The 12,168-nt window shown below is 53.2% G+C and overlaps 1 protein-coding gene across 1 annotated transcript; it reads left to right on the top strand.

The window, feature by feature from the left end:
• Positions 1-285: 285 nt before the first annotated feature.
• ITGB2 (integrin subunit beta 2) lies at positions 286-11,958 on the top strand. Its single transcript, XM_039728802.1, has 16 exons — positions 286-401; positions 4,884-4,950; positions 5,250-5,338; positions 5,640-5,823; positions 6,017-6,187; positions 6,390-6,631; positions 6,966-7,121; positions 7,327-7,422; positions 7,562-7,651; positions 7,829-7,969; positions 8,222-8,406; positions 9,159-9,403; positions 9,639-9,858; positions 10,015-10,229; positions 10,349-10,515; positions 10,804-11,958. Exons 2-16 carry the CDS (start codon positions 4,887-4,889, stop codon positions 10,864-10,866), a joined length of 2,328 nt encoding a protein of 775 aa, XP_039584736.1. The 5' UTR covers positions 286-401; positions 4,884-4,886; the 3' UTR covers positions 10,867-11,958.
• The last annotated feature ends 210 nt before the right edge of the window (positions 11,959-12,168 follow it).

The following is a 12,168-nucleotide window of genomic DNA, read 5'->3' as shown; positions in this document are numbered from 1 at the left end:
TTGTTTGCCCGCTGAGGTCAGCGCTGGTCCCCAGCAGGGCTGTGAAAGGTGAAAAGTTCTCATAAAGCGTGAGGTTTTGGGTGGGTCCCTTTCTACGTGCAGTGAGAGGGCTGCAAGCCCCTGGGTATCCCAGGGAGACCAGTTCCAGTCTCACAGGGCTGGATGCTGTGGGTTTGGCCAGGTTGAGTGGGGCTGGCTGCGGTTTTTTGGGAAACACCCTCTCACAGGCACCACTCTTGACTTCCTCTTCCCCTGCAACTGCAAGACAGAAATAGGAAGGAAAGATTGGCGTACGTCACAGAGCTCCTGATGCCCAGCTGCTCTTCCCAGCCAAACCTGAGAAGCTGAGACCATCCTCATCCCAGCCCAAGTACGGAACAGAGACGAGGGCTGGAGGCCAGGCGAGTACAACATCTCAATTTTTATGCTTCCGTTCCTCCTTTCTTAGGGGGACGCAGGCAGGCAACAAAGGGGTTTTGTAGTTCTGGTGTTTCAATGGCATAGTTTTATTATTCCTGATCTAACCTTTGGCCACTTGAGTTCAGAGAGCTTGGCATGGCATCCCTGCCTCAGGCGGGCCAGTCTGTGCAGCCTTTGCAAAGGCAGCTCGCCTGGTCTGTAACAATTTTGCCTTTGGAGGTAGCACTGAGCCTGGAAATGCAGGTGGTTGTGGTGGGGAGGATGCCAGACCTCCAAAACTCCCTTTCCTCAGCAGCCTGTGGGCTCGGAAAGCAGAGCAGAGAGGGTGCAGTGTGCTCTCCCCACGGCCTGACACAAGGCACTGGGCAGGGTGGCACGGGCTGGGTGCTCACCTGCAGCACCAGGGCTGGGGGCTGTCACCTTCCTGTCACCCTCTGTCTTCCTAAGGGGATCTCCACCACAGCCAGCTGCTGGTTGCAGTGGGAAAGAGGCAAGTGGCATGGAGCGTAGCATGAGGATGGCAGGGATGGCTGCCTGGAGGGCTCAGCACAGTGTCACCGCCTGGAATGCTTGTGCACTGACCTTCCCAGCTGTCTCTGCACCCCTGTGAGCCTGGGCAAGTAGCTGGGACAGGGAGTGAGACCCTCGCTCTTCTCCTCCATCTCTCTGTGTGCTGCACACATCAAATACTCTGCAGGAATGTGAGCAGGTCCTTCCCACACCTCCGTGGCTCCTGGATGCAGATGGAATGCGGGGCACACGCCAGGTGTCAGGGAAAGCAGCCTGGTCCCTGTTTGTGATGCTTTTCCCAATGTCACAGCTACAATTCCCAGCCTCCTGGCAGGTGAGAAGCAAAGAGGTGAACACATGAGGTGACATCATGTCCTGTGGCCAGCACGGCGCTGCAACGGGACGGCTGCAAAGTTGTGGGAAATCTCTAAATGGTTCATTTTGCTATCCTAGCTGTCGCAGCTGCTACATCCTGCTTCACAGTGGTTTTGCGCTTTTTTGGTGCTGTTCCGAGTGATCTCAGCAGGTTGGAGGGTGTGGTGTCCCCAGGGCAGGGCAGCCAGAGGGCACCCCCTTCCCACCCAAGCAGGACTCTGGCCCTGGCAGACCCAGCAGCACAAATCCCCTCCTTCCCTTCCTCCGAGGGACCTTGGTGCTCAGAGCCAGGAGATGCCACAGACTAGGCAGGGATTTGGTGCACGTGGGAGAGAGCTCACCCCACAGATCTGTCCTCTGCAGGCACTGGAGGCTGCTGGATGCAAATGTATATAAAATATATTAGTATTTCCTATAACAGGATAGGGAAATAGATATAGATATAGATATCAATATATGTATGCATATATATACTTTTTATTTCATTATATTTATTCTTTATCTATTAAAAATAAGTTTATATATTTTTATATTTTCCCTGTAACTTACCTATACAAAATATATATAAAAGAACATATACACACACACTGAGTGTGACATTCTGCATGGACTGGGAAAGACCTGTCTGTGACCACATGGGTGGGATCTATGTGCATCACACAACTGAGTGTCAGAAAAATCAGCCCCAAGTCAAGTGACATCTGCTCTCCCATCCTCACCATACCCCACTCTGCTCATTTCCCTTCTGTGCTTGGGGTGTGGAGCTGCCCAGATTGCAGGGGTGGGAAGGAGCAGCTCTGCTGGGTGCAATGCTTGGCATTTCTGTCACAGCACAATGGTGACCCGGCACCAGGGGTGCTTGGTAGAGTGCAGGAAGCACCCATGGGCTCTGGCACTAGTGGAACTTCCCTATTGCAGGTGGATGGTGCAAACACCACAGGAATCCCCACAGAACACTGGGCATAAGTGCATATCCTCCCTTTTCGTGGGAAAACAGATGCTTAGCCAAGCCCTGATGGGAACTTGTGGCTAACAGACTTCAAGACTCGTCTCTGCTGCTGAACACTTGTTTTATTTATGGCAACAAGATCACTGCTGGCATCAACACTTCCCCTTCAGCCTTATTTATAACTCCCAGCTTGTTCCTCCATGCAGCACAGCAGCCAGCTCCATCCCAACACAGCAGCCCCCAGCACATCCTGAGTGCCAGAGTGCCCCAGCTCTGCACCCTGCCCACAGGCAGAACTGCAAGGACAGCACCCAGCATTTAACTTATGCACCTTCCCTGAGGCCAGCTTCACATCTTCTGCCACGCAGACCCCTGGGGTCATCTTGCCCCAAGGCGGATGTTCCACTGGTGGAATATCCTGGTGGCTTCTGCAAAAGGCTCTTGCTGAAGAAAAGGCTTGATCCCGAGCCACCCAAGGCATGTGGTGAGAAGATCAGAGCACAGGGCCAAGCAGGACCCTGGTCCTGAGGTGCAGCTTTCTCCCCCTGCTGCCACCATGCAGCCCTGGCCAGGAAGCAGAGCCTGGTGGCAATGGTGTCCTGCCCTTAGCTGTGTCGCTCCATCTTGGCACCCTACTCCCCACACAGGATGAAGGTGGTTGTGAAGTTCTGCGGTTCTGCTCCTTCACACCAGGGCAGGAGGATGGGCTATGTGCACCCCTCTGCTTGCCTGAATTTATGGGAAAGAAGGAGAAAAAAACAACTTCACAGGCAGAGCACATGCAGGAGACAAGACCTGGGGTTGGTAGTGACTGCAAGTCTGGGACGAGCTGAAGGGATCATCAAGGGAGTTGGAGGAAATGCTGCTGAGGCCCATGTCAGCACCCTGCTCATGCAGAGTCAGGCTTAAAACCTGCTTTTGCCCTCCTCTGAAGGCTGTAAGGAGGCAGACAAAGGCTGAAGCCCCATTAGTTCTGTTTGAAAGCCCTGCGCTCACCCGCCCACACAGCACAGCGTAATTGCCCTCCATGGCAGAAGAGAAGAACTATTGAACTTCCTGTTGTTGTTCTCTCCCATTATAAGGATGTGCTTCACACTCTTGTGACAAGAGCAAGAAGCCACCGTGGGGGTGAAAAAGGCATCAAAATGCAGCTCACAACATGAACCCTACTTTACAATACTTGATAGCAGCTAGCACTGGGGGTGTGTTGAGACTATTTCTGGAGTTTGGGAGCTTTTTTTAACCCAGTTTTAGGGTTGCTCTATTTTACAAGATGAGCCTGTAAGCAGGAAACTCCAACCTCCAGCAAGAGCAAGGAGCTCACAGAGCTCTATCCCATCACCACTACACACTTTGGCATGGCAGCAGGAATTAAGTGCTTGGAAACACTGAGCAAGTGGAAAAGCAGGAACTCATTGACCATGGGTTTCATCCTCCCTTCACAGTGAGGGAGCTTCTGGTTTGTAGCAGAACTGGAGCTTAATTAAGCACGTTTGGGATGTCAGTCACTCTGTTCTACAGGAAACAAAGGCAGGACCCCCTTTTCTTTCCTGCAAGCTCAGACTCTGCTGGCAGAATCTGTAGGTGACAGGAATGTGTTTGGCCAGCTAAGCACAGGGCATGCATGACACACAGACAGGGACATTGCAGCTGTGACAATAAATTATGCCCTTAAAATCTTACCATGGGGGTCTGTGGTGGTGGAGAGGAGCTTGCAGAGCTCTTTGTCCAGAAGGGCTCTGGCCACCCCTCATAGGATGGTCTTGTGCAGATGTGGCAGGGTGAGCTCCCAGGCCACATCACCCCGAGGGTTTGGCTGGGTGACCTCAGCAGTGCCTCTTGTTGGCTGTGCAGCAGTGTGGTGCTGGATTTGGAGCTCTGCCAGGGGGACTGGATCTAGGGCAGGGTGGGCTTCCAGATGGCCCCAGCCGTAATCAGTGATGGCCACCACCCTTAGAGTCCTGCCACACCTCAAAATCTATAGCACAGCTGGGCACCAAACCTCACTGTGCCAGCATTACCCACTGACCTACCTAGACCTTCTCTCTGCCCTTGGGAGGAGACCAGACATCTTTCAAGGCTGACCAGTGTCATCCTCAGCTGGGGTGGTGTCCTACAGAGCCTGATGAGCTAAGACAGCACACCCTGATGCCTCAGAAGGGGATCTGAGCAGCCCGAATGTATAACCTGCCTCAGTGTCTTTTGACAGTTTCTCTTGTTTTCTCATTTCCAATCATTCTGAGCTGTTTATGTGGTGAGTTCACAGGAAGGGGTGATGGCAGGAGCCAAGGAGTGGTTCTTTTCTTACTCAGGGCAACTATCAGAGCTATTTTGAAACTGATGACCTGGTTTTCAGACACTGTGTCTAATGTTGCTATAATGGGAAACGCCTGTTGTTCCTTTTATTTTCTTATTCCTTTTTCTTCTTCTAACAAATTCCTCTTTTCAACTTCCCCATGTTCCATGTTGCAAGGCCATTATATGGTCAGGGTTTGCTTTGCTGGGGAAAGGTGTGACACATGACAGTGTTAATGAACGTGATCTCAGCACAGGTTGCTCAGAGAAACTGTGGCTGCCCCATCCCTGGGGCATGTCCCAGGTGATCACAAGAATACTTTTTATTCTGCAGAAAATGCCTCGTGACTGCTGCCTCCAGCTGCCAGCAGTGATCTGGGTGCTGCTGCTGGTGACGACAGGTGAGCCCAACCTGCCTTCCTCCCAGCACCTTTCGTGGGCAGTGAAAGAGTGGGGGGATCCAAAATGCTGCCCAACAGCAGCAGGAACACAGCATTCAGAGGTGTGCAAAGGCCACGTCCTTCCACTTCCTGGGATCTGGAGTTAACGTGAGCCTGAAGGACAGCAAAGCAGCTGAGGGCCCTTCCAGAGCCCCCAGCATTGGTTTGAGAGGCAGGGCAGGCTCAGGCCAGCATGGGTGCCTGGTGTTGGTGCACGCCCAGCTGTCCCCCACACCAACTCTGTCTTCTTGCCTTTCCAGCCTTTGCCATGGAGTGCCCCAAGATCAAGGTGGGGACGTGCAAGGACTGCATTCAGTCTGGTCCTGGCTGTGCCTGGTGCAAGAAGCTGGTAGGTCCATGTAGCCTGTCTAGCTGTCACCCCCAGCAGTCAGCTAACAGGCATCAGGATAGTCACCCTCCCTGCCTGGCTCTGCCTGACTTCAGTGTGGGAGGGTTTCATGTCCTGCGTGGAGGATGGGGCCAGGAGGGATCCAACAGCCATGACCTTTCTCCATCAATACCCATCAAAGGTTTTGTTTTCTCCATCAATGCCCTGGAGATGTGGTTTGGGGGCCAGGTAATCTTGAAAGGTGCCTGTTCACCCCCTGCTCCTCTGATTTTTGTTTTCCTGCTGGTGTTGTCATACACAGAATTTCACCAAAGAGGGCGAGCCTGACTCCATCCGCTGTGACACCATTGAGCAGCTGAAGCAGAGGGGGTGCCCAGACAGTGAGATTGAGTTTCCAGGCAATGAGATCAAGAGAACACAGAACAAGCCCTTAAGCAGTGAAACACAGCTGACTCCACAGGAGGTGCAACTGAAGCTGAGGATAGGTATGCTCTCCCTGGTGTTCCCAACTCCCTTCTTCTTGTGGCCTGCCCTTCCACTCATCCCCAGACTCACCTGAGGCACAGCAACTCATTGCAGCCTGCATTTCCACCCCTTTTCTTCCAAGAGAGAGGAGGGGTGGGTGATGGCACAAGCTGGCACAACATGGCAGCTGATCCCGCCGTCCCTGTCCCTCAGGCCAGCCTGCTGAGTTTGAGGTGAAGTTTCGCCGTGCCATGGGGTATCCCATTGATCTCTACTACCTCATGGACCTCTCCTACTCCATGCTGGATGACCTGGAGAACGTGAAGAAGCTGGGAGGGGAGCTGCTCAGGGCTCTGGAGAGCACCACCCCTTCTCGGCGCATTGGTGAGCCTGTTTTCCGCCTGGCACATCTGTTTGCTGCTGGGAAGTGCTGCAAGGCTGGAGGGGGATGTGGGAAGTGTTCAGCAGGTGTCCTCTGCCAGGCTGAAGACTGTGGCAGGGCAAGGGACATGGGCATGTACGCTGGGGACAGCAGATTGTCTATGCCCTGTGCCCTGTCCCTAAAAATGTAGTCTGGCTGCCCTAGGGTTTGGCTCCTTCGTGGACAAGACAGTGCTGCCATTCGTGAACACGCACCCCGAGAAGCTGCAGAACCCCTGCCCCAATAAGGACACGAAGTGCCAGCCTCCCTTCGCCTTCAAGCACATCCTGTCGCTGACGGACAACGCCCAGCAGTTTGAGAGTGAAGTGGGGAAGCAGTTCATCTCAGGGAACCTGGATGCCCCAGAGGGAGGGCTGGATGCCATGATGCAGGCAGCAGTGTGTGGGGTGAGTCCTGCACCTGCCCCGCTGCCAGCAACTGTGCTCAGGCAGGAGGGCTGCTGCCCATGCACACCCTGGAGAGGGCTGCTTTTCCCCCTCTCCAGCTGGGCTCTGGAAGCCCATCCTAAGTTCTGATCTGGCAGCAGGGCAGGTCACTCTGGAGAGTACAAGAGAGCATCTTACCCCAGAGCCGCCTAACCCTGATCTCCCTTTACCCACCTTCCTCATGCCCCCTGCCCCATGCTGTGGCTGGCACAAGACTTTGGAAAGGGCCACACCCAGTGGCACTGTCCTGACAGCCTTGCTCAAGGACAGGGGCCACTCTCTGTGCCGCTTGCAGGACCGGATTGGCTGGCGCAATGTGACCCGCTTGCTGGTGTTTGCTACCGATGACGGCTTCCACTTTGCCGGGGATGGCAAGCTCGCGGGCATCCTCACCCCCAACGATGGCCAGTGCCACTTGGAGGACAACATGTACAAAAGGAGCAATGAGTTTGTAAGTACATGGGGGCTGTTCAGCATCTCCAGCACCCCCCACTTCCCTCCCCTGGGCAGAAAAGATAATGTCATGTAAAACAGCCTGTTGCAGAGACCAAAACATCACCTTAATCACCATAAGATGTGCTGCCACACCAGAAGTGTCTTCTCTTCTGCTGGTGGGGGAGGTTGTGTTGAGTGTGATATCCCTCTTCCCCATCTAGGACTACCCTTCTGTTGGCCAGTTGGTCCAGAAACTTGCCGAAAACAACATTCAGCCCATTTTTGCTGTCACCAGTAGGGTGGTGGATGTTTACAAGGTGAGACTATGTAAGATGGTCCAGGTGCCTCCATCCCCTTCCCAGGAGGACAGACACAGCTGTGTGTGTCTCCTGGTGCTGTCTCCTGCTCTGCTGTCGCGTGGTAGGAAGTGCTCACCTCTTTGCTCTCCACTGTCAGAAACTCAGTGAGATGATCCCAAAGTCAGCAGTGGGGGAGCTGAACGAGGACTCCAGCAACATCATTGAACTCATCCAAGTGGCCTACAATGTAAGTGCTGGAGTTATCACCTCTCCAGTGACATCACCACATTTCCAGAACCACCCCAGGCAGCTGAGATGCTGACCTGTGGTGCTCTCTGGCTCTTCTTCCTGACCTGCAACCCCATACCCTCTTGGTTCGGTCTACTCTTGGACTGATGGCACTTTCTCCACCATTTTTCCAAAGAACCTCTCCTCGCGGATCATCCTGGACCATTCCACCTTGCTGGACACTCTGGATGTCAAATATGACTCCAAATGCAAAAATGACAAGGACTCTGTGAATGAAGCCAGAGGCCAGTGTGACAATGTCAAGATCAATGAAGAGGTATGCTCTCCTGTACCAGGAGCACCCCACAGCTTGCACAGCTTCTGTTGCTCATTCTGTTTAATGGCAGGAACCCTGGTTGCTCTTCCAGGCTTTCTGTTTATATTAATTTAATGCCAAGACTGTCCAAAATGCTATGGGATGCAGGACATCCTCCATTGTTCTGGAGGTGCATATCCTCAGCCTAGGGCCAATACCACACTCTGACAGCTGGACATCTGGCCCTCCCCTGTCCTACTCTGCACTTTCTAGGTCATCTTCAAAGTGAAGGTCACAGCCAAGGTGTGCATTCCAAACTATTCCTTCACCATCCGGCCACTGGGCTTCACAGACACCCTCACTGTCCATGTGGCCAGCAACTGCGACTGCCACTGCAACGACAAGCCTGACCCAACTGCTTGCAATGGGCAAGGCACCATCGAATGTGGGACCTGCAGGTAGGTGCTGTCCACCCAAAACATGATTTCAAATGCTGCCAGAGCTGGGGAATTGCTGGGAGAGGGATGTTGGGCCAAGCCAGGGCTGGGCTCTGTAGCTTTGCGCACATTTTTTTGCTCAGAGAGGTGGATTTGTGCATGCCCCTTGGAACTGTCCCCTGTGTATATGAAGGCAGAGGATACAATGAGCTTGCTCTTCTGTTGGTGGAGGTTATGCTGTTTTCCTAAGGGCCTCAGTCCATCCCATCCAAGGGTCTCAGTCCATCCCATCCATCCATCCATCCATCCATCCATCCATCCATCCATCCATCCATCCATCCATCCCAGTATCAAATCATCCACCAATCTACCCACTGAGCAGACACAGATTTCTGTAGAAATCTCTCAAAATCCCATTTCTTGGTTGCAGCTCACACAGGTCTTTAAGTTTAATTATTGCTTCATGACCTCTCAGTGACAAGGAGAGGAAAAGACTGGGTTTCCTCAGGAAATACTCACATCTTTTTGGCAAGGGCTGGGAAATTATAAATATAACAATAATTTCTGGGCATTTATTTGGTGGTGTGAATATGACTGCTGGAAAAGCAGCATTTCTGAGGTTTGCTCCCTGCTCCAGCACGGAGTTCGCACCAACATGCTGTCACTGTTTTTTGGTGAGGCTGTCCCAGATTTGCTCCGCTTTTGCAGAGGTCTGGGCCCTGTGCACGCCGCATGGCCACTGACCCAGGCTTGCTCCTCTCCCCTGGCTGCAGCTGCAATTCAAGGTACACAGGGAAGAACTGCGAGTGCGACACCAAAGGAAAGAGCAGCAAGGAGCTGGAGCGCAGCTGCCGGCGGGACAACAGCTCGGTGCTCTGCTCGGGGCAGGGGGACTGCGTGTGCGGGCAGTGCGTGTGCCACACCAGTGACGTGCCTGGCAAGTACATCTACGGCACCTACTGCCAGTGTGACAACATGAACTGCGAGTTCTTCAACGGCTCCCTCTGCGGCGGCCCAGGTGATGCACCCGGGACAGCTTCTCCACTGCTTAGAAGAATTAAATGCCCTGGGAGATGTGGATTTTTTGTGCCACAACCCCAGTAGGAGGGTTTTATGGGGAGTTTGGGGTTTCTGGGTCCCACCACACCAGCCTGTAGGACCTCCTTGAGGACAGTGTGGGTGATGCTCCCCAAGCATGGGCAGAGGGAGGGTGGCCTGGCTGTCTGCAGGACCTGAAGGATCTTCCTCTGCAGCACGCGGGCAATGCGACTGCGGGGCGTGCAAGTGCCTGCCTGGATATGAGGGCAGCGCCTGCCAGTGCCAGCAATCCACAGAGAGCTGCCTCAACACCCGCAGGCACGTGTGCAGCCTCCGTGGGACCTGCCACTGCAACCGCTGCCAGTGCACGGGAGGGTACCAGCCCCCCTTCTGCCAGGAATGCCCAGGCTGCCCTTCTCCCTGTGGCAGATACATGTGAGTGATGGGCACAGAGAGGGCAGCGGGGACCCCCAGTATCCCAGGGATGCACAGGAAGGTCTTGCCTGTGCTTGGGCAGAGCCCAAAATGCCCAAATCCAGGTGGGAGGGTTTCTGCCCCTGCAGATATGAGCTGTGGCTGCTTGTTTTGCAGCTCCTGTGTGGAGTGCAAGTTCTTCAGCAGCGGCCCCTTTGAGAAGAACTGCTCCCAGGCCTGCGCCAACATCCACCTGGCCACAAACTCAACAGAGTTGAGCACAAATGATAGGAAATGCAGGGAAAAGGATTCCCAGAACTGCTGGATGTCCTTCCGTATGGTCCAGGAGGATGGCGAGGAGATATATACTATCATCGTTGATCCTGATAGAGGTATCCATCCCCGCTCCTCCTGCCCTGCCACAGGCAGGCTGCCAGCCTTGCCACAGCAGCCTCACTGCTTCACCAGGGGCGACACCCCAACACCGTCTGTCTGTCTGTCTGTCCCACAGAGTGCCCACAGCCTCCCAACGTCCCACTGATCGTGGGCAGCACCATCGCTGGCGTGTTCCTCATTGGCGTTCTGGTCCTGGTCATCTGGCGGCTCTTGATGGAGCTGATTGACCGTCGGGAATACCGCCGGTTTGAGAAGGAGAAGACCAAAGCCAAGTGGAATGATGTAAGGGAGCCAGTGGGGCATTCTGGGGTGCTCAGATCCACTGGGGAGGGGACTGTAGGAGGGAGCATCCTTTCCAGAGGCAGCCGTGTAGACCTGAGCCCTCCCCACTGCTCATTTTTCAGCCCAGCTGGATTTTGCCATTTAGGGGCCTAAATATCCTATGATAAATATCCTACAGCCTAAATATCCTTCTTCCAGTGCTCTCTGCGCTGTTGGCATTGGGATGGGTGGGAAGGATAATGATCTGCTGGAAAGCCCAACACAAGCCTCTCTCTTCTCTCCCTCCAGGCTGATAATCCCCTCTTCAAGAGTGCCACCACCACTGTCATCAACCCCAGGTTTAATGAATGAGGCAGTACCTGGCAGCACTGGGATACACTGTTAAATAAGGAAATGCCAAGCTAAGGAAAGGTCAAACTAAGGAAATCTTAAACTAAGGCTCCCACCCCTTCTTCTTTATCCTCATGGTTTCATTCCTTCTTCCAAGAGGCCCCCATCATGTCAGGTGCTGGCTGAGGGACTGCACCCATGCCAGTCTCCTGGCCTACTACTTGATGACTGTATTAGTGGAGCTGGTAGAGGGGAACACCATTGGAACATGCAGTGGCTCCTGTCCCATCTCCTGATGCTAACTTTGCTTTCTGGCAGCAGTCTTGGACACTGAGCCCCAAAGCCAGCTGAGAGCGCAGAGCGCTTCCAGCTTTGGTTTAGAACTGGAATTTCAAAGCTGCCATCTCTCTTCTGCTGCAGCAGGATCTGCCTCCAGGCTACCCCATGCCTTCCCCTGATGCACTGGTCCCCACCACTGCGTAATGTTTTCCAGAGAACTCACTGCTGAGTAGGACATAAAGGGTGCAAGCAGCTGTTCTAGAGGCTGCAATGATATGATTGGCCCTAAGGACTAGTGGGCACCTGTACTTTGTGATGAAGAGCAGCTGGAGAAAATGCACTGGATCTTTTTCCCAAATCACTAACTGCCCCCTGACATCACTCAAATCTACCTCAGGCAAGGTTCTGCCTGGGCTTCTGCGTGCTTGGCGTACCTTCTTTAGCCTTGAAGTCCTCTGCACAGTAAGGAGCCACTGTTTGATCTATGAAACTTGATCTCTGATCTATGAGCACCTGGAAAATGAAGGTAGGAGGTCAGCCATACTTCTTCCACCCCCCTGGGGCATGATCTACTCCCTGCTTTGCCAGCATGTCAGACATACCAGGAGCCAGCTCTGCAAAACACCTGGCAGTACCCAGAGCATCTCCAGCTCAGCGCTTATCCCAACCACACATAGCAGCCAGTTGCTCTTACATTGTGGATGATTCCTGTGAAATGGTGGTACAATTCCTTATTTGTTTTAAGTTTGGGACTGATTTGCATAGTGTTGTAATTGTGTTGCGTCTTTATTTGCTCTGTGAAAAAGTTCAGTGTGAATAAAGATTAATATATAAGGTAAATACATCTGTCCTGCTAAGAATTAGGTGCAACGGCAGCAGCTAAAGCATTCATTGGAGAAACTACAATCGCTGTGTTTTCCACAGGTACAGTGCCTGGGAAAGACCCCAGCTAGAGAAGCAGACTGTTTTCTACACTATTTGCCATCTATGCCCTGAATGATGCTCCCTTGCAAGCCAAAACTGACTCACTGAATAGTGCAGAGC

The sequence above is a fragment of the Passer montanus genome, unplaced genomic scaffold, assembly GCF_014805655.1.
Source record: "Passer montanus isolate IOZ18808 unplaced genomic scaffold, ASM1480565v1 scaffold66, whole genome shotgun sequence".
NCBI classification, from domain to species: Eukaryota; Metazoa; Chordata; class Aves; order Passeriformes; family Passeridae; genus Passer; species Passer montanus.
The sequence above is the reverse complement of the archived record's forward strand: the minus strand, read 5'-3'. Positions and strand labels throughout refer to the sequence as shown.